Genomic DNA, 21,772 nt, shown 5'->3' with positions numbered 1-21,772 from the left:
TTGCCTGCCTGGGTTCGAACCTTACTTTGCCGCCTACAGCTGTGAAACTGAGATTTGGGCAAGCTCTGAGATTCTCTGGGCCTCAGTTTTCTCATCCGCAAATGGGGATAATAATTGTACCCATCTCCCAAGATTGTTATGTGGGTTAGATGAATTGATATATGCTAAGTGGAGGTGGCGTGTGAGTATTAGCTGCTGTCACTCTGATAATGTTTTATCCTGAGAAGGGCCCACACAACTCAAGGGCTGCAGCCTGTCTTGGCTCAGCCTAGGCCAACTTGGGGTCCAGCAGGGAGGGGGCTGCGGGAAGAGGCAAGCTCAGGAAAAACCAGCAGATCCTTCCCCCTGCCCCGGCCAGGCTACGTCTGCACCCCCTCCTCTCTCCCTGTCCCCAAGTAGCCTCTCCACCCTCTTCCCCAGGCCTCCTCCTCCTCTTCACTTCTCCTCCTCCTCCTCCAAACACAGGAGGAAGGAGATAATAAGGCTAATGGGTCCTAATTACAGCCCAGCTTGGATCAATAGAAGCCTCAGGCCTCTGATGGGCAGGCTGGCGCCAGGAGGGCACTGCCAGGTGGGACAGTGGGGACCTGGAAGGTCAGGGAGGCCTGAGGCATGGCTCATCCTCCCCCAGGATCTACACCCCAGGGTGGGCGGGCCCAGGGTCTGCAGTCATACACAGTGGGCTCCCACCTGAGCCGCTGGCTGTGTGCCCTGAGTCTGTGCCCCCTGTGAGCCTCAGCTCTGTCCCTGCCAAGTGGGCTGGGGGAGGATGGAGTAGTGGGGTCCTGGGCACAGGGGCGGGACTTGCCAACTCTGATTTTCGTCTAGGTGGGAGAGGGAGGATGGGCCTGGGGTGAAGTCGAGGGGAGTAGGGGGTGGGAGGAAAGGTGATGTCACAGACCAGTCCCCCAGGTGTTCTCAGGGCCACCAGAGCTGTGCAGGCAGAGGAGGGGCCTGTCACAGATGGGGGTGGGCAGGACAGGAGCCCCATCCTCGTGTGCCAGCCCTGGAACTTCCCTGGAGGGGGCATTGGACCAGGCAGACAGCCCTGGGCTGGGGACTGGGGGAGGGGTCTGTCCATGGGTGGAGGGTCTGAGTGTGGGGTCCTGTGGGGTCCCCTCTCACCACCCACCAGGCAGGGCAGGGAGCAGCCCATGAGCAGTTCACAGGCTTTCTTCCAGAATGATCCCGCAGCCACCTGTCCTCTTGTCTGTTCCTCTGGTCAGTCGGTCAGTCAGTCACTATGTGGGCGGCGCTGACCTTCCTAGGTCTGGGGGACCGCTCTGCTGGGAGAGGACAGGGACGGGAGAGTGGGGAGGAGGAAGCAGGAGGGAGGGCCCCCCCACCCCAGATTGCATCAGCCTGGAGCCCTTACATAACTGGTGGCAGCACTGTCTGGGTGTGGGGGTGGTTCTGCCCAGGCGTCTCCGTGCCGCTGGGGGTGTTGGAGGCGGAGGTGGCTGGGGAGTGGGCTGGTGTGGACGGGCATTTTCACCTCCCGAGACTTCTTTCATTCTAGCCTTGTCACTGCCTCCAGGACCCATCAGTATCCCCCCAGTACCTGTCACCGCCCCCCAGAACCTATCACTGTCCCCCTCAGTACCTGTCAGTGCCCCCCCAGGATTGTCACTGCTTCCCCAGGACCCATCACTGCCCCCCAGGACCCATCATCTACCCCCAGGTCCCCCACTCCAGAACCCATCACCACTCCCCAGTCTCCCCCACTCCAGGACCCATGACTGCCCCCCCAGGACCCGTCAGTGCCCCCACAGGACTATCATTGCTCCCCCATGACTCATCACTGCCCCCTCAGGACCCATCACCACCCTCCCAGGACTTGTCCTCCAGACCCCTACTGCGGGACCTTTCACTGCCCCTCCTATGACCCATCAGTACCCCCACCAGCACCCATCACCACCCCCAGGCCTTGGACTCCACAACCTGTCACTATCCCCCGTGACCTGTTACTGCCCCCCAGTACCCCCTGCTCCAGGCCCCCCACTCCAGGACGAGCTCCCTTCCTTACACCATGCTGGTGGTCCCCCTATGCATTCTCAACCGCTCCCACAAACCTCTGCCTCTTCCACCTCAGGAGTCTAAGGGCTGGGACTCAGAGGGATCTCAGGGAGCCTGGCCCACACGAAACCCAACTTGGGGGCTAACCCTTCCTTGCCAGGTCCCCTGAGTGCCATAGCCCTGGCCAAGCCCTCGATACACCGGTCCTTCTCAGCAGTGTCTCTCTCTGCCGGGCACAACACACCCCAGCCAGTCCCTGGGAATGCCTGGTGTCTTGGCCATGCTGGGGCCACCGCTCTGCAGCAGCTCCCCCTCCCACTTAGGGCCTGCCTCTCTCCATCTCTGTTTGCCGGCCGCCCCTCTGGATAGGGAGGGGCTGGGACTTGGGCACGAGATGACCCCACCCCACACCTGGGGGGCTGTGCTGGCAGGGCAGGCACTTGTTCCCCTGGCCATGGTCCCAGGAGGCCTGGTTGTCTTGGGTCTGGAGGGAGGGGCTCTGGTGCATAGTGACCTCCACCTTCCCATGGTGGGGTGGCAGGTACAGGCACCAGCCATGTGAGTGCAGGGTGGGAGGGGACATCAGTGCCTTCTGGGAGTGAGGGTGTCTGTGTGGCTGGGCGATGGGAGTCCCAGAGCCCCAGGGTGGAGCCTTACCCCCTTGCCCCATTGAGGCTCTGAGGGAATTAGGGTCCCGGCCAGTGGGTGGGGCCTGTGCGGAGAAGGGGAGACCGGAAGACCAGCAGTGCACCTGTCCACACGGGGAGGCTTCTGGTGTGCACACGTGTGCCCGTGCTTCTGTGCGTGGCTGTGCGTGTCTGTACGCTGTGCAGGCTGTGTGACCATATGCCGAACAACCATGATGTTGTACGCTGAAAAGAAAATTTTGGGGAGGCGTCTCTGTTTCTTCAAACTTGATTCAGCTGGGAAACGCCCCTTTCCTGGATGAAACTCTCTGGGTGGCCGTGATATCTCACACTCCTTCCAGCTGCTCATGCATCTGGTCTCATTTGATAATGGACTCTGGGGGTCTCTGTATGTCTCCCCCCTACCTCATCCAGGCTGGGCTGGGGGTCCTGGCTGGCTTTTCTCTTTGTCTGCTCAGCAGCCCCCCCACCAAGCCACCCCCTGGGGCACACATGGATGTGGTGCTTGGGGACCTGGGTAGGAGGGGGTCTTTCCTGAACTGGCTCCATGCCAGCTGGTTGTGGGTGCTCGGGACCAGGGACTGGTATGGAAGGCGGCTCTCCGTGGACCTCTCTTTGGCCCTTTCTGGAGGCTCCTTTTCTGGAGTGGTAGGACGGATGTATCTCCACTGTGGGTGGTCTATTTGTGGCTTCTTCTTGTTGCCATGCACCCCCTGGGGGACCCCACCCCTTTCTTCCCTCTGTAGCCCACATCTGGTCTCTGAGCTCTGGGCTCCACTGCCCTTTTCCACCCCTGGTTTCCCTATTGGAGTCAGACCCCAGGCCACCGTGCCCCCCTGCACCGCACCGTGGGGTCACACCTCCAGCCCTCTGGGTAGCTCGTTGGGAGCCCCCCAACCGCTTTGCATTAAGGGGTGGTGTGGAGCTCAACAGCATGGCTCTTTACAGATACATCTTGCCTCTCAAACCCGGGCCCTCCTCTTGGGCCTCTTGACTCTTGAAATGAGGGAGTCAGGAATCATGGGTATCTCTGAGAAACTCCCACCCACGTGGGGTGGATGCAGTGTCTCCCTTGGGAATTTCATGTCTTGCTTGGTGCCCAGCAGGAATACAGTGTGTGTGTCTGAACGTGTGTGTCCGGGCTGGGGCCTGTGGGTATTTGTGTGTGCTTGTAGGGTGCGGGTGGAAATGCACATCAGGAAGGTAGAGGAAATGGCCGCCCTCTACTCCTCCTCGGACCCACAGGGTGTCCTGAGGTCCTCCTTGTTGGGAGTTTCCTGTGCCCCGCCAGCACTGGCTACGAAGACACCATCCAATCCTGGAGTGACCTGTGTGCCTTCGGCATCCTGCATTCATGAGCCACCGCCCAGCCACACCTGGATCCTGGAGGGCAGAGAAGAGGGGCTTGGGTCAGCCCTTCTGTGGAGGGACACCCCCACCCTCCGGGGCCAACCCTGGCTTGTGCACTGATGGCTTTGTGATATGAGAGGGCTGCTTTCCCTGGGGGAGTCATGTCAGCAAGGTTACTTAGTTAATTGCTTACTGTTGCTCATCGAATTTCAAAAGTTTCCTGAGCACTGTCCAACAAGGGTAACTTATTATTGTCCCATTTTACAGATGAGGAAAGCAAAGGCTTGGAGAGGTTAGGGAGTTGTTTTCTTCCATGTTTTCCCACTTTGCTGAGTCTAGGGATATGTGGCTTTGAGTGATCTGGAAGAGGTAGTAGAGGGGATGGATGGATTTGTCTGCAGGGAATAGGGGTGGGGCTGAAGATTATAAGTGAGTGAGGAGAGTGGGGAGGGTGAGTGGGGCTGGGAGTTCCAGACGGGAGGGCAGGGTGGCCTGGACCTGCCCAGGTTGGGTGCAAATGGAGGCAGTTGTCCGAGCTGGGAGTCTCCCTAGGGAATGTGGTAGAGTAACTCCCTCCTCCTTTTGATTCTTCCAGAGGAAGAAGATGGTGGCCTTGAAGGCTTCGATGACTTTTTCCCTGAGGAGCCAGTGAGCCTCCCCAAGAAGAAGAAATCCAAGAAGCTCAAGGAGAACAAGTCCAAAGGAAAGCGGAAGAAGAAAGAGGTGTGTGGAGTCGGGTGGGGTCCCTGCCTACCAGGCCACGTGGGCCTTTGAGGGCGGCCTTCCTGCAAGCTGAGTTTGGGTGGAAAACACCAAAACATGCTTATAGTGCTAAGCATTGTGTCTAGAAGCCTCTCCTAAATGTATCTGAAATGTCCCTGTTTTCTTAAGCGGAATGTCCTGAGCATCAGTGATCCTTTCCTGGTCATGACTGTCCTGGGCCATGATGCAATGAGGTCCCCAGTGTCCCTTGTCCCTTCACTCAGGGGCGCTGGATTGCTGCTTAAACCCCGTGTTCCTGTTTCTCAGCTTTTCTGCCTCCGTTATCCTTGGTGTCCACATCTGGCTGCTGTCTACACATCTGCTTTCTAGCAATTCTCTTCCCTTCTAACATGCTGCTTCTGATCTGTTGTGAGTTTGGAAACCTATTGCAACTGATAAAATTAGGAGGAGAATAAGGAGGCCTTCCTACTCTCCCCACCGCAGGGATGGATTCACTTGTGAGTAAGGAGCATGAGCTGCATGGCCTCTGCTTGGTTGCTTGGAGCCTCTGTTACGTTCTTCCTGGTTCTTAGCTGACTCTGGTTGGTGAGGTATGATGGTGTGAACACTGAGCCCCTTGTCTCCCCATCATTTTAACATGTTTTCAAAATGCTTTAATGGGACTCATTTTATCCTCAAGATAAGCCTAAGAAATTGGTAGGACACCTACCTATTTGACTGATGTGGAAACTGAGGCTGATTTACCCCTTAAGTCCTTTCCACTGGAAGGGAGACAGATGATAATAGGACCACATGATGGCAGGGGCTCCCATTTGTTTGCTCACTGTGTGCTGAGTGTCCATCTTGTCTTGAGTGTCATCTCTGGTCCGCTAGGTGGCCAGCGAGGGAGGTGGTGATATGTACCTCACTTTGCAGGCGAGGGCCTGGAGGCTCAGTGATGAACTTGCCCAGGGTTGCTGGGGTTCAGATGGAATCTTAGCCAAGGGCATCAGCTCTGTCCAGTCTACCCCCTGCCAGGCCTGTCCTGCCCTGACCACTGCCGCAAGGGGAAGTACTATCAGCTTTCCTCGCCTTCTTACTTCCGTGCCCAAAAGGGGACCCACCAGCCTTGCAGTGAGAGGAATGGATGAGGTAGCTGTGCTGAGGTGCGGTGGGGAGGTATCAATGCCCTTGGTGCCTTGGGGCAGGGCCTCTGGACACACAGAATGAGGGAGGGAGCCACAAAAAGACCTGGGGACATGTGCTGAAGTTCTGTGCTAGGGGAATGTGCCTGTTGGATGTTCCAGAACATTCTGGAATGTTTTCGGATGTTCCAGAACATTCCAGAATGTTCCAGAATGTGTGACCAGAGGGAAGTGAGGGACTCCAAGGCAAGGAGGGCCTTGAGGCCTCTGTGGGCCTCTCCTTGTACCGTGCGTGAGATGGGGTAGTTGGAAGGCCTTGAGCAAAGGAGGGACATAATCTGGCTTGGCTTTGACAGACTCCCTCTGGCTGCTTGAGGGGAACAATGTCATGGGGAGGGGCAGAAGCAAGGGGGCTCCCATAATTATCAGAGGGAGAGATGATGGTAGAGAGGGAGGTGAGAAGGCATTCTGCGTTTGTAATAAGGGAAGTGCAGTTGCCTTTCCCTGATCACCTTCAGGGCTGCCGTAACAGAGGACCACAAACTGGATGGCTTAAAACAACAGAGGTTTATTCTCTCACAGTTCAGGAGGCCAGAAGTCTAAAATCACAGGGGCAAGGTTGGTTCCTTCTGGGCGCTCAGAGGGAGAAGCTGTTCCATGCCTGTCTCCCAGCTTCTGGTGTTGCCCGTGATCCTTGGCACTCTTGGCTTGTAGACACATCACTCCATTCTCTGCCTCCATCTTCACATGGACTTCTCCTCTGTGTCTCTTCTCTTCTTATAAGACATTGGATTCAGGGCCCACCCTGCGCCAGTATGATTTCATCTTAACTAATTAACCTGCAAAGACCCTTTTTCCAAATAAGGTCACAATCTGAGGTTCCTTGTGGGCGTGAATTTTGGGGGGAGACACTATTCAACTCACTGTACCTCTTGAGCTTCTTTTGGGGATCAAACAGCTGTGGACCATCAGGGCACTCTCATGTGTGAGGGATGGTGGGGGAAGGTCTGGTGCACCTTGGGGGCCCTCACCTCCACCTTCGGCCTGTGTCTCCTGCTCATGTCCTGGTGTCAGCCTGGACATGTCTGGACGGCAGGGCCACTCTGGATTTGCTTGTGTGTCCCCATGGTGCCCACCCTCGGGCTGACCTGTTGGGAGCTGGGGAAAGACTAAGATAGGAGATGTCTGGGCATCCTTCCTCTGGTCAGAACCACCTCAGCTGTGGCCCCCGCCCCCTTTGCTGTGGTTGGCATTTCTCACCTGGACCATCAACTGCATCTGCTCTCCTGCTCCAGCCCTGTCCTGCCCCTACAGTCCTCCAGTCTCTCATGGGGAGGGAGCACCCTAAAATGCACCTCTGACCACACCCCTCCCCAGCCTATTGTCTAAGCTCCTAAGCCTGGCCTCCAGGCCATGGTGGCCACAACCCCTCCCCAGCTGCGTTGCAGCCACACCTGGTGTTCCTCTCCACTGTGCATTGAGTGCCCTTTTGTCACCTGGAGAGATCCTCAGCATTCCCCAAGCCTAGCTCTCCTTGCCTGACCCCACCCTCCATCCCTGCTGCCCTCACAGGCCAGGTCCACAGTGCTTGTGGTCCTGGTCTTGTGTGTCTGTCCCCTCCCAGGACACCCCACCCCTTGCCATGGGTACTGGCATGGGGCTGCATGTGGGAAGGTTGGTGAAGTGAGGGAAGGACCAGGGTTGGGGGAACCCCTGAGGTGAGACGGCTGTGGAGGCTCCCACTTTCCCATGATCCTCAGTGAGACACGCAGGCCTGTGCTTTGAGATTCTAGCATCTTCTGAGGGGCTGGGGAAGTGGAGGCAGGAAAGGGGAAGGGAGAGGCTTCTGGCCCTAAGGCTTGCCGATAGCTAGTCCTCTGCATATCTTTGCTTTGACTGAGATGCAGGGAGTCAGCTCTAGTGACATGGTGGGGGCTCCACGTTCCCTGCTGCAGCACCCCTTCCCGTCTGGTACCGTACCCCTGCGGGTGGTCCTTGTGCAGGGCGAGGGATTGATGGTTCTGAGTTGGCAGGGCCTGGGGGGCATGTGCCCAGACTGCCTGGGACTCTGGTTCTGCTGTCTCCACATCTGTCCCTCTTCCTCCTCTCCACCCAGGCTCTGTGGACGTCGGGTGGAGGTAGATTCTGGAGTCCATAGTGGCTGAGAAAAGGAGCCCTGGTGGCACAGCGGTTAAGCGCTCGGCTGCTAACTGAAAGGTTGGTGGTTCGAATCCACCAGCCGCTCCATGGGAGAGAAGACCTGGCAGTCTGCTCCTGTAAAGATTATGGCCTAGGAAGCCCTATGGGGTAGTTCTACTCTGTCACATCAGGTTGTTGTAATGACAAGTGGCTGAGGGCAGGGACTTCCTGCCATGTACCCCATACCCAGCTCTTCCTCCTCCTGAGTGTTTTCTCTCCAGCAGCTTCTTCCAGGGGACCTTGGTGGGAGGCTGGGCCTAGAGGGGTTGTTGTCTGGCCCTGGGGTCTCTGACCTTCAGGCTGGGCCTGCCCAGTTCTGGGTTAGTTCCAAATGTAGATGAAGGACCCACGAGGTGGGGGATGCTGAAACCAGGGCCTGTGGAAGCCTCCCCACCCCAGCAGGGCAGTCTCTTCTCCCTCTTCGTCCTGGGCACAGGGTGCAGCAGACCCCTCCTGGCTGGGAAGGAGGTGGAGGTAGGCAGTGTTGGGGCTGCAGGGAGTGGGGGAGGTAGGAGTGTGAGGGTGCACTGGGGTGGCCTCCAAGGCCTAGGAGGGTCAGTTCTTGCCTCTTCCATATCCAGAGATGAGACCACGGAGGGTTTTTCTTTTTCTAAGCTGGTTCAGGTCTCCTTCCTCCTGTCTGTGGATGGACCTGAAACCATGCTTTTGTTTTTGTCTCTGAACCTGTCTGTGTCCAGATCTTTGTCTGTCTGACTGTCTCAGGCTAGCCTGGGCTTGGTCCCTCTGCTGGAGTCTCCTCCTCTCTCCTGCCCACCCTCAGGCTCTCCTCTCCTCCCCTCCTCCTGCCTGCTTTCCTTTCTCTTCCCTCCCTTCTCTCTCCCTCCCTTGCTTGCTCCCTCCCTCTCTTCTCTCTTCCATCCTCTCTCCTCCTCCTCCCCTTGCTTCCTTATCTCCTCTCCACCAAGATGCAAATGTGGTCCTCAAGAGGGGTGGGAGGCTGTGTGGACAGGAGGCCTCAAGATGCCTGGGCAGTGCCAAGCAAGCCCCAAGGTGACCCTCAGGCCCCTGTGGCCCCCTCCCCTGCATTCGTCTGAGCCTGGCGGGAAGCAGCTGTCAGATCCAGAGAGGGTCTGGGCCATGCTGCAGCCAGAGAGCCACCATGTGTGCCCACCTGGGTGCCCACCTGCCCGCCCACCGTTCCGAGTCCTTAGGACGCAGGAGGGGAACTTTCCTCCTCTCTCCCCTCAGTCTCCAACCAGGTGGCACCCAGATAGAGATATGGCAGTGGGTTGAGGCTGCAGAGGGGCCAGGCGTTTGCGGGGTGGGGGGGTGCAAGCAGCAAGTCTGGGATTCTGATTTACATAAAATAACCAGGCTGCCCGGAACCTGAGCGTATGTAGATGAAGCTCCTTGTCAGACCGGAGAGGGAGAAATGATTTCAACCTGTACTGCAGCGGTTCCCATAGCAACCAATTATTCAGTGCTAAATTATAACTGTTTATAACACTCGTGAATGGGAAGGCTCATATTTCATCCTTCCTTTTTCCTTCTCAATCTTGAAGGACCCCAAATTGAGAATGACCAACTCTCCAAGCCCTTCCGTTTGAGTGGAAATGCTTCCTTTCTCAGGAGATGTGTGCTGAGCCCTGGCGTGAAGGGAGGGAGAGGGAGTGGAGGCCTCTGGCGTGCACATCTGCAAAGCTGGGAAGGAGGGATGGTAGGTGGGCACCAGACTACCTCTGCCCTCAGCTGGGCCCGGGAACCAGAGCCCCTTCCTGCCAGCCCCAGCTCCTGTATACACAGCCTGGGCGAGATGTTTGAAGCAGCTTTGCAGGAGGGTTCTGCTTGGAAACCCCAAATTCACTAAGGTTCTTCTACCAGCCATTGGAGCATCCTCCACAGTCATGCCTGGGGCTGCTGCAGCCCAGAGGACGGTGCCAAGGTCAAAGCCCCGACTGCCATCTGATTTTCACAACCCACAGTGTGGCTCGGTCTCTCTGACCCCGAGGTTGAGGTTGATACTTATTGGGGAATTAGTAGTTGGTGCCTGGGTCTCAGCGTCCTTAGATGGTGTAAATGATTTACATGCCTGGCTTCTAATCGAAAGGTTGGAGGTTCGATTCACCCACAGGTGCCTTGGAAGAAAGGCTTGGTGAACTACTTCTGAAAAAAAAGGGATTGAAAACCCCGTGGAGCACAATTTTACTCTAACACACATGGGGTTGCCATGGGTCGGAGCTGACTGAACAGCAAACTGGTTTACTTGGTTCTCTTTCTCTGAATGTGGCTTCGTCCACATACCCACGTGTAAGTTTCAAGATATTGGACAGCTAGTCTACCCTTGGCTCTTGGTTGATTCTTCCCTTCTTGTCCATTGGCTGATGTTACGCTGATGGGTCACTCCACTGCAGCTTGTTTTCAGAACCATCCGCTGCTCTTTTCCCTTGCCGCTTTCTCTGCAAGGAAAGATTTTTTTGGGGAAAAAAAGAGGTTTAGGTCTAGAACTGTGGAAACAACTAGGTGCTGAGTTATGCTGTGGACCCAGACTTTTCTGCCAGATGGGAAGCCCATCTCTAACAGACCCGCTCTGTACCCCACCCTCCGCCAGCCCCTGATGTGGAAAGGAGGACTCAGATGAGATGGGACCGGGGGTGGGAGGGAGCGTGCAAGGGATTGGGTTTAGGCAGTGTGGTCGGGAAGAAGGCAGGGCATAGAGAGAATCAGGTACTGGGGGGATGGGGGAGCCAGAGCTTCAGGTTCTCCCCGTGCAGGGGGTAGGAGTAAGAAGGGAGAAGTCACCCTGCTGTGAAATGAAGGGCTACTGTCTTGCCTGAGCCCCAGGTGGGGGACTGCAGGGGAGGGGCCCACTGCCAGATCCAGCGAGTGAGCTGCAGACATGCCTGGCTGTAGCCTGGCACATTCCTCGCGGAGGATCTTTACTTTTCTGCTCTCCCACTTCACTCTGGAGTGGACTCTGGGTAAGCCCTCCCGCCAGCGCTCAGCTTGGGGCCTTCTGTTAGGACGCTCCTCCCACCCACACCCTGTACCCTGCTGCTCCTGCGGGACAGCAAAATCTGCTGGAGGCGCCTTCCCGCCCGCCTGCTTCATCCCTCTGGGGCCTGCCTTCAGAGCCTCACCGGCCACTCCTCACTCTTCTGCACCTCGGGCCTCGGTGATGCCAGCTCCCACCACATGCCCAGGTTGACTTCCCCCTTAGGCGTTGTCACAACAGCCCTTATACCCAACCCGCCCGCATGTCCACTCATCCTGTTACTGTCTCCTAGTTGCGAGTACATCTGTGCAGTTGACTTTAGCCCAGTCTGGATTTGTATTGGCAGAAACGAGGGGTAAAATACAGCTTTTTCCTCCATTTTGTTGCCTTGGTTGTATCTTTGGCTTTCAAAGGAGAATCAGAGTCATCTGGGCATTTCCTGGGTATTACAGGATCAGGCTGGTTTGAGAGCCGGGGAAGGAAGTGCCTCTGGCGGCTCGCAATCGTGGGGGCTGGTCATGGTGGCGTAGGGGCATAGAGCAGAGGTTGTTCTGAATGCAGACTTCTCTGGCCTGGATGAATTCCCCTGTCCGAGGCCTGGGCCCTGCAAACGGCTGTCCTTCCCATGCCACCCCCACCCCTGTCTCTGAGCACCAGTTCTCTATATCTGGGTTTCTTCCATTTAAAAAATATTTACAGCCTTTTATTACATGATCTTCTTTGATCCTCTTAACCACCCTCTGCGGCATACCCATTTCACAGGTGAGGAAGTGAGGTTCAGGTTGCTGTGCTGACCTGCCCAAGTCCCAACCTAGCAAGGAGAGCTCTGAGGCCATCTTCTGCTCTGCACTCCGCAGGGAGCCCTAGGACCCGTTGTAGTGGCATCCCTGCTTGGGTTGGTAGGGTCCGCCCTGGGATAGGGGAGGGCAGACTGGTGCCCCTCCCCAGGCGGGCCCTCAGCCTCTGTCCGTGGTGCTGAAGCCCATGGTGTCTCCCCTCTCCCGTCCTTACCTTTGCTGGAGGGCCAGGGACGACCATGTCTCTCAGGTCTCTGGAAAGGTGGTCTGTCAAAACTGGCAGAACGCAGACAGCCTCAGGGGGAAGTGGATGTCCCCGTCTGCCCACATCTCCCCAGAGGACTGAGATGGAGCCTGGGAGCCGGGGCCCTCGGGCCCTGCATTACCACCAGCCTGGGAGCAGGAGCTGCCCTTGGAGGCTAGGGCTGCAGCCAGGCTGGAGGTCCCCGGGGGCTCGGCGTGACTGAGTCAGAATTCCAGGAAACACTCGGTTCCGGAAAGGCCCCACCTCTGCCAACAGCAGCTTAATGGGCATAAAAGGTTCAGTCAGTGGGGCTGGTGGGAGTCCCCGTGGGAGCCTGCAGGAGAGTGAGCTGAGCTTCCAGGAGGGCTGGGGATGCATGGAGCATGGGGCAGGGTTCTTTCCCAGCTGTTAGCCTGGGGACAACCTCTCACTGGTGACCTTGTCCACCCTCAAGTAGTGATGGGATGTGCCCGTTTGCAGCCTCTGTCTGGGGAAAAGGCAGGTGGTCATCTCCTTAGCAGGTGGCGTGTAAGGGCAGAGATCTGGGGTGGGGGCTTCTGAGAGTCTCTGGATGGATCCTTCATGTCTGCTCCCCCCTTCTCCCACCCGCTCCCTCTCCACCTCCCTTCCTTTCTTCTTCCCTCCCTCCCCACCTGCTCTCGCTCACCCCCAGTGCTATTTCCCAGCTCAGTTTTCATCTCTGCAGTTCTCTCTCCATCTCTCCCACGTCTCTCTTTGCTCACCTTGAAAACAGTTAATAGCAATCATGAAGATTACAAGCCCAGCGCTGGTGATTGTGGTGACCGTGATTGCCTCACTCCCCAGCCTCTCCTTCCAGACCTAGGCTGGCAGGGGCCAGGAAGGGCATTGCCAACCGACTTGCATTTCTCTAGGTGAAGACTAAACAGCTTTTTCCCAGGGGCAGTCCCTTTCTGGTGGGCTGCTCTGGCTGTAAACGCCCTTATCTCCATATAAATGGGCCGTTTTCTGCCAGTACAGACAGGAAACTAAATCAAGGAAGCCAGGCTTAAGAGCTGCCTAAATTACCTTGTCTCATATTGAAAGGAAGCAGCCAGGGTGGGGGTGGTGGGGAAGGTGGGCTTGCACCATTGGCTCTGGAAAGCTAAAGCAAATAGAACGGGGGTGTGCACTGTATGTTAATTACAATTTTTTGAAAAAATCATTCAGTGCTAATGTTTTTAGATCACTAATATATCGAAATAGAGTATGGACCTCTTTCTTGTAAGTGGCCTAGAGATATTTGCTAATTTTTTTTTCTTTAATTGAGGTAAGTATATTTGAAGCCCTGGTGGTGCAGTGGTTAGGAGCTTGGCTTCTAGCCAAAAGGTCAGCGGTTCAAATCTACCAGCCACTCCTTGGAAACCCTATGGGGCAGTTCTACTCTGTCCTATAAAGTTGCTACAGGTTGGAATCAACTCGATGGCAACGGGTTTGGTTTTTGGTTTTGATATAGGGAACAGAACATTTGCCATCTCTACAGTCTTCACATGTACAGTTCAGTGACATTAATTACGTTCATCATGTTGTTCAACCGTCAGTGTTAACTGTTCCTGAAATTTTCCAACACCCTTAACAGAAGCTCAGTGTCCCTTACGCATTGTATTTTCCTTTCCCCCTCCCTCCCGTCCGCCCCTGGTAACCACTGATGAAACTTTGGTCTCTATACACTTGCCCATTCTAGATATTTCATATAACTGGGATCATATTAATTATAGGTTTTTTTTGATCCATGCAATTCCATAGGTCCCATCCATGAGCTGGGAGCTGGGCAGGCCTGTATCTTGGGGTCTCCTTGTGCTCCAGGCTTTTCCTTGCATCTTATTTTGGACTCTTTGTGTGACATCCTCTGCTCTGAGCTCCTGGGTCCAAGTGCCATCATCACATGACACTTTTTAAAACCCCAAAGTCCATAAAAACCTGACTGTGATTGACATGGTTTCAGCATCATCCCAGAGGCAAATCCAAGCAGGCTGCGTTTAGCTTGCTCAGTGCAGAAGTCTGGTTTCCAAAGAGGCCTCGTCACACTAGCACATACTACCACTTGCCGCTGCCCAGTCAGGAGAAAGTTGGGAGACAAGACCCTTGGCTTGGTGCGGGCTCGGGGTTTGTCAGCTGGGCTCCAGTGCTGAGCCCAAGAGCACTGGGGTGCTGCCATGGAATGGGAATGATTGACCCAGAAAGTGTCCAGGTGTGGCTGATTGACTTCACAGCAGGCTGCTGTCAGGCAGCACTGCTGCCCAGGAGTCTGGATTGCCTTCGCGCCTCTCAGCCTCACTGTCCTCCTTTCTCTTCCAGGGGAGCAATGATGAGCTGTCAGAAAATGAAGAGGATCTGGAAGAGAAGTCGGAGAGTGAGGGCAGTGACTACTCCCCCAATAAAAAGAAGAAGAAGAAACTCAAGGACAAGAAGGAGAAAAAAACTAAGCGAAAGAAGAAGGATGATGACGAGGATGATAATGATGACGGAGGCTTAAAGGTAATGGAGGCCGAGGCAGGAGAGACCCGAGCTCATGCAGAGGACACGGCTGCTTGGAGAGGCTGAGTCTCCTGTGCCTTCAGTTCTCTGCCTTCCAACCCAGGAGCCCCTGAGTCCAAAGGGCCAGAGCATGCTTTCCCATCCTCTGGCTACTGGGGGCAGATGGGTCTGTGAACGTGTGTGTGCACGCGCATGCATGTGCATATGCTTGGAATATCCCAGAAGCCTTTTTTCTTTCCAACATGCCTTCCCGGTACCAGCACCTGTTGCTGTCAAGTTGATTCTGACTCACAGTGACCCTATGTGTGTTAGAGGAGAACTGTACTTCATAAGGTTTTCAATGGCTGATTTTTCAGGAGTAGATAGCCAGGCCGTTCTTCTGAGGCACCTGTGGGTGGACTCAAACTGCCAACTTTTTGGTTAGCTCAGCGTGTTAACCATTTGCACCACCCAGGGACTCCCAATGCTTTAGGCATCCCCTAATCCTACTCCCTCCCCAAGGCCACCTCCCGCCCAAAAATCCATCTTTCAGGCCACTGTTCAGTCTTGCTGCCCAAATTCCTACAACATATTCCTCTCAGAGAGCTAGTCCTCCTCATCCTGCACAGGGGTCCCGAGGCCAGTCAGGCAGCTGCCTCTCAAGAAGGGCCTGGGCTCGGAGACCCCAGCCTTATTCCCTTGCAGTCTGCTGGTTTTCCAAGTTTATGAGAAATGCTGTAGTTGGAAGGCTCAGAGACGCATTTGCATTCATGATGGATGAAATTTAGGAGTTTGTGGAAGAACTCCATGGAGCATCTTGCTGATGTGTTGGCTGCTCTTGGTAGTGGCTTGCCTGCGTGAGCATTCCGCTATTTCTGGGGAGAGTGACGGATATTCTGAACTCAAGTTTCATGTCAGGAGCCTCTTGCTTGGAGCAATTTGGGAAAATAAAACAACAAATGGAGTCTTTGGCACAGAGGCGGCCGGACGGCTCCATGGATGGTAGAAAGGGAACTTTGTTACTCAGCACATGGTCTGAGATGCTGCCCAAGTGGGCATTCCCAAAAGATCTCCCACTGGACCATGCTTCAGAGAAGCTAAAGAGATGAGTCTCCCACTCTCCCTGGGGAAAAGCACCCTCCGCATGGACATTAGAAACTGTGTGAGCTGAGGTGAGGCTTTAGCTCATGCTGTGGGAGTTCCTGGGTGGTGGAAATAGTTAATGCACTCAGCTGCTAACTGAAAGGTTGGCAGTTCGAGTCCACCCAGAGGTGCCTTGGAAGAAAGGCCTGGAACTCCACTTCCGAAAACTTAGCCATTGAAAACCCACGGAGCACACTTCTGCTCTGACACATGTGGGGTCGCCATGAGTCAGAGTCAACTTGATGGTCACTGGTTTGGTTTTGGTTGCAGCCCCTCAAATCTCAGAGGCAGCACTGTGGGGCCCTTGGGGAGGTGGGGGAGGGGGTGGGGGTAAGGCCTGTGGATGGGTGAATGACGGTGAGCCGCCCCGGACACTTGGCTCCCTTTGCTCGTTCATGGTCGCTCAAGGTGCCGTTTGGGCTGGCAATAGATTTAGGGGGAAATGCTCAGTAAATGTTAGGACAGCCATTCTCAAGTGTGGCAGAAATCATGAATGATGAGCTGGGAAGCAAGGAAGGAGATCTGACTCACGCTGTCCTGACACCAGTGATTTCATTAGTTGGTAGGTGTGTTGTGAGTAACCTGTGACTGATGACAGCTAAGAACTGACAGCTTTGAGAGATGAACTTGCAGGAGTGATTTGGGGGGTGTTCTGTGACAGTATCACCCACTCTCCCATGTGCTGCTCGGCCTTCCTGAGCCAGAGTCGCAGGGCTGGGCTGTAGGGGCTGGCTGCCCCAGCAGTGTGCCAACCACAGGCATGGCCTTTAAGAATGGTTGTGTGCTAGGGGGACATCTCTGAACTGTCAAAGAACAGGAGAACTGATTCCAGGGCCCTCCTGATGGTCAAGCAGGCCTGGTTCTTTGCCAGCCTCATCAGCCCCAGGGGCACTTGGGGCTGAGGGAGGCTGTGTGTCCTACCTGACTGCAAGGACCAGAAAGCCGTGGTCTGAGGGGCTTAGGCAGCGAAGTGGTTTATTGGTTCAGGACCCCGGAGAGTTGAGAGGCAAGGGGCCCTCAGGGTTGTGGGACTCATGGTGTCATCCAGACCCCTGTTTTGTTGCATCTCTGCGGGGCCGGCTCCGTGCTTAGGCCAGGCGTGGCTGAGAATGGGTGTAGCAGCTCTGGGCGTCTTGGCTACACACCGTCCCATTCAGCAGATGGAGCAGGTCTGTGTTCTAGCTGTCCAAGCAGGAGACCACCCTGACCAATGATTGCGACCTAGGGAGTGGAGTGTGCTGATTGGCTGATTGGATCAGGGCTGTGTGGAAGAAGGGAAATCTGGGTTCTGGGAGGAAGGAGGGAGGCAGGATGGGTTGGGTAAGAACGCTTGCTAACACCTACTGACACAACACTGTTCCAATTACCTGTGCTAACTCCCTTCCTCATGTGAGGCAGGTACCAGTAGTATTCCTGTTTTGCAGATGAGGAAACTGAGGTGCAGAAAGGCTGAGTAACTTGTCCACCTCTCACTGTCAGGACATGGCAGAGCCAAGACTGGAACGCTGGCCATCTGGCTCCAGAGCCCAAACTCCCATTCCTACCCCTTCCCTGCCCCCATTGCCTCTGGTCCCAGCCAACCCTGTCGGCTCTGGGATCTGAGGCCTGGCTGGCTCTCTTTCGAGCTCCCTCTATGCCCTTAGGAAGTCACGTGCCTCCCTGGGCCTCAGTGACCCCATCTGGAAAAGGAAGCAGGAACCTAGGGTCTCTGTCATGGCTTTGCCACCAGCTGGGCTCCTGTGACTCTGCCCTAGCCAGGATGCTCCTTCCTATGCCTGGGATCCTGCAGTGGCCTGTCCTTCCACAGGGCCTATGGGTGGCCGTTCTGGGGGCCAACCAACCAACCAACCAACCAACCAACCAGTTTCCAACCAACCAACCAGTTTCGTGGAGTTGACTCCGACTCATGGCGACCCTATGTGTGTCAGAGTAGAACCATACTCCATAGGGTTTTCAGAGGCTGATTTTCAGAATTAGATTGCCAGGCGTTTCTTTTAAGGTGCCTCTGAGTGGACTCTATCCAGCAACCTTTTGGTTAGCAGCTGAGCATGTTAACTGTCTGCAACACTCAGAGTCATCTCAACATGTCTTAGGTACCCCCTAACCCTGCTCCCTCCCCAAGGACACCACTGCTCCTAAAATCCATCTTTCAGGCCGCTGTTCAGTCCTGCCTCCCAAATTCCTGGAACATGTTCCTCCCTGAGAGCTAGTCATCCTCTTCCCACCCACGGGTCCTGAGGCTAGTCGGGCATTTGCTTCTCAAGAGGGGCCTGGGCTGGGGGGCCTGGGCCTTGCTCCCTGCAGTCAGTGGGTCTCCCTTTATGGAGGCTCCAGGTGCACACTACCTTCCCCCAGCCCCCACATTAAACACCAGGGACAGGCCCTGTGTCTCCTGCCCCCCTCCCCCCCGCCACCATGGTCTGGCACCTGAGACAGTCCCATTAGAAGTGGGGATGCTTTGGGATGTCTTCAGTAGTGCATGGGGAGAACTACCCTTGTTAAACTGTAGACACAGTCCTCTTCCCTGTTCTGAGGCCTCCTGGGCTGGGCACTGGGGGGTCCTCTGATCCCACCATCTCTGCAGGAGCCCAAGTCCTCTGGGCAGCTCATGGCCGAGTGGGGCCTGGACGACGTGGACTACCTGTTCTCCGAGGAGGACTATCACACGCTAACTAACTACAAGGCTTTCAGCCAGTTCCTCAGGTGGGCAGAGCGGGGCCGGGTTGCCGAGTGTGGCGTCCATGTGGGCTGCCCTCAAGGACTGCCCCTGGGGGAGCATCAAGTTAGGCGAGGGGGCCACAGGGCCAGAGCCCTGTGCGGTGGGGGCTGCCAGGCCTGCTCCCTGACATGTGGGCATAGCTGGCAGGGAAGGGGGCAGGAGCCCCTTTCATTTCACAGATGCCCGCCTGCCCTTGCTTGCTTTGCCCCCAGGGCCCTGAGTCTCTTCTTCCCCTTGGGAATGGTGGCCCCAGTCTTTTAGAGGGGAATTTGGTCATCATGGTGTCTCTCAGCTGGGGTAGAAGTGGAACCAGAGGCTCAGGGCTCACTGCAGGTCCTTAAGCTGGCCATGCATGTCTTGGCAGGCTTCTGGGAACTCAGTTAGAAGAGCACCCACTGCGGGGACAGGGAACCAGGAGAGTCTGGGGCCTGCTGTTGTCTTAAGCTCTTTCTCCTCCCCCAAGGTGCCCCCTCTCTGCCCAGTGTTTCTGATCTGGACCGCGGGGCTGGTGTCACACATTCCTGTGTGGGAGAAGAAGGGGTGGCCTTGTGAGGGTTGGGGTGACTCTTGTCCCCCTGCCAGGTGCTGGCTTCACCCTCCTGCCCCTCTCCCATGCAGGCCGCTCATCGCCAAGAAGAACCCGAAGATCCCCATGTCCAAAATGATGACCGTCCTGGGTGCCAAGTGGCGGGAGTTCAGCGCCAACAACCCCTTCAAGGGCAGCTCGGCAGCAGCGGCAGCGGCCGCAGTGGCTGCAGCGGTGGAGACAGTCACCATTGCCCCCCCTCTGGCCATCAGTGCCCAGCAGGCACCCCAACCAGTGCCCATCCGCAAGGCCAAGACCAAGGAGGGCAAGGGTGAGGCTGGGGTGGGCTGGTGCCAACCCTCCTGGGCAGGGGCCCTCTCCTCCCTAGACACTATAGGTGGAGGTAGGGGGACAGTGAGGGGCAGCTGGGTGGTCCCCAGAAGGACCTGAAGCTCAGTGTGGCCTCCATATGCCCTTTCTCAGCAGTGGTACAGGCATTGGAGCTTCTGCCCTGCCTACCTTTTGGGGCTGGTGGAGAGGGGAGAACAGAGAGGGAGGGAGGGAGACGGAGGCCCCAGCATGGAGCCGCTCTAGCCCTACTCTTCTGGGAGTTGGGGAACTCCTGAGTTTGAGGCTGCACCATTCCTGAGGAAAAGGAGTTCCAAAGGAACTGTGGGTCCATCTTGTCTGTGCACCCACTGTGTGCAGGGCCCTGTGCCAGGCCCTCAGGGGAGCAGACGTGCACAGAGCATCAAGTCCCAGACACTCAGCTTTAGAATGTAGGAATCTAGGATGAGCTCAGAACAGTGGGTGTGGACAGGGCTGGCTTCCAGAGGAGGTCCAGATCCCAAATCTGATCAGTGCTGGGGACGGGGGTCTGGGTGGGGTAAATAGGCTCAGCAGAAGCCTTCAGGGACCTGAAGTCCTTGGGGGCGCGACTCCCCTGGTGGAAGGTTCCTGGTGTCTTGGGTGGGAGCGACCTTGATCCCCCACAAGGCTCTCAGTTGTGGGATTCCAGCAGCCCAGCCTTCCTGGGCACCTGATCTGGGTTTTGATGGGGACCAGGAGGCTCTGGGGACTCCTTGGTTTAACCCTTAGGAGCTGTAGTTTCTGAGACAACACTTGGCTGCTATGTCTGTAGGAGGGTGGGGTCTGGCATCCATTTGCAGGCCACTGAAGGGGGCCAGTGACAGGGGGATGTGGGGCTCAGAGCCTGCTCCCTGCCTCTGCCCTCCACCTCTGCTCCATCCTGGTTACTGGGATCTCAGGAGGGGTTCCCATCCGGTACCTTGCCCAGCCCAGCCCCCTCTGTGTTTTCATTTCCTCTTGGGCACCAGCTGCTGAGCTATTGATTTTTTGAGCTGCCTGTTCAGAGCCTGAAAAATTGGAATGGATTTTTTGTGGTGCCACAGAAGGCACCCTGGGCACTCAGCTCTTGATCCCTGCATGAGGTATCCTGGAGGAGGGCCCAGTGAGGCCACCCGGGTAGGGTGTGACCCCAAGCCTCCGGACACCCCCTATATTCCCTGCCTCGCCCAGTGGGGGAGGCTGCTGGGGGTCACTGCTCCCCAGGTGACTAATTGCCCTGTGACCAGCTCCATATAAATAGGCTCAGCCCTGCAGGCCACCTGGGAGCTGGAGCTTCCTGGGGTGATTTGTAGAGGTGGGTGACTTTGCTGGTGGTGCCAGCATTGCCTGGGCTTGGGGACAGAACCTGGAGGTTGGCACCCTGGGGAGAGGGCTTCCTGCCCCAGGACGTCCCTCTAGGGGCCCAGGCAGGGACCACAGGTGGTGTTTCCTTAGTGGCCCTGCCGGCTGTGGGGCTGGTGGCTCTATGGGGCAACTCCCTCCTGGGGTAGGCGGGGAGGTTGACCAATGTGGTCCATGTCTCTGGGATAGCAGAAGAGATGAGGCCTGGTGCTCAGAGCAGACAGACGGGCCAGGATTAGTCTCTGGCTTCCCCTTGCTTGCTGTGTTACCTTGAGCAAGGGGCTTCACTTCTCCGAGTCTGTTTCCTCACCTGAAAAGGGTGGGTTACCATGAGGCCTAAAAGAAGTTCTGATGGTGAGTGAGTGGCCAGTGGCAGCTGTTGGTTACTATTACCACTGTTTTCTAGGGCCTGGAGTGAGGAAGAAGATCAAAGGCTCCAAAGACGGGAAGAAAAAGGGCAAGGGGAAAAAAGTGGCCGGGCTCAAGTTCCGCTTTGGAGGGATCAGCAACAAGAGGAAGAAAGGCTCCTCAGTGAGTGTGTGTGTGTGAAAGCAGGTATCAGGATGTGTGTGTGTGTGTGTGTGTGTGAGAACAAGTATCAGGATGTGTGTGTGTGAGAACAGATTTCAGGATGTGTGTGTGTGTGAGTGTGTGATAGCAGGTATCAGGATGTGTGTATGTGTGTGTGAGAGCAGGTATCAGGGTGTGTGTGTGTGTGTGAGAGCAGATTTCAGGATGTGTGTGTGTGAGTGTGAGAGCAGGTATCAGAATGTGTGTGTGTGTGTATGAGAGCAGATTTCAGGATGTGTGTGTGAGTGTGTGAGAGCAGGTATCAGAATGTGTGTGTGTGAGTGTGTGAGAGCAGGTATCGGGATGTGTGTGTGTGAGTGTGTAGAGCAGGTATCAGGATGTGTGTGTGTGAGTGTGTGAGAGCAGGTATCAGGATGTGTGTGTGTGAGAGCAGATTTCAGAATGTGTGTGTGTGTGTGTGTGAGAGCAGGTATCAGGGTGTGTATGTGTGTGAGGGCAGGTACCAGAATGTGTGTGTGTGAGAGCAGGTATCAGGATGTATGTGTGTGTGAGTGTGTTTAAGAGCAGGTATCAGGATGTATGTGTGTGTGAGTGTGTGTGAGAGCAGGTATCAGG

At 56.0% G+C, this 21,772-nt stretch overlaps 1 protein-coding gene across 1 annotated transcript in view; it reads left to right on the top strand.

Annotated features, from left to right (window-relative positions):
• The first annotated feature begins 4,611 nt into the window (after positions 1-4,611).
• CHD5 (chromodomain helicase DNA binding protein 5) overlaps positions 4,612-21,772 on the top strand; it is a 61,263-nt gene continuing 44,102 nt past the window's right edge. Inside the window, exons 1-5 of the mRNA XM_004385106.1 lie at positions 4,612-4,736; positions 14,370-14,549; positions 18,256-18,374; positions 19,009-19,247; positions 21,033-21,157. Coding sequence (XP_004385163.1) covers positions 18,280-18,374; positions 19,009-19,247; positions 21,033-21,157 — 459 coding nt within the window. The 5' untranslated portion in view covers positions 4,612-4,736; positions 14,370-14,549; positions 18,256-18,279. The remainder of the gene's footprint in view (positions 4,737-14,369; positions 14,550-18,255; positions 18,375-19,008; positions 19,248-21,032; positions 21,158-21,772) is intronic.

The sequence above is a fragment of the Trichechus manatus genome, unplaced genomic scaffold (genome assembly GCF_000243295.1).
Source record: "Trichechus manatus latirostris isolate Lorelei unplaced genomic scaffold, TriManLat1.0 scaffold00133, whole genome shotgun sequence".
Taxonomy (NCBI): Eukaryota; Metazoa; Chordata; class Mammalia; order Sirenia; family Trichechidae; genus Trichechus; species Trichechus manatus.
Note: the sequence above shows the minus strand (reverse complement) of the source record. Positions and strands in the feature narration are given on the sequence as shown.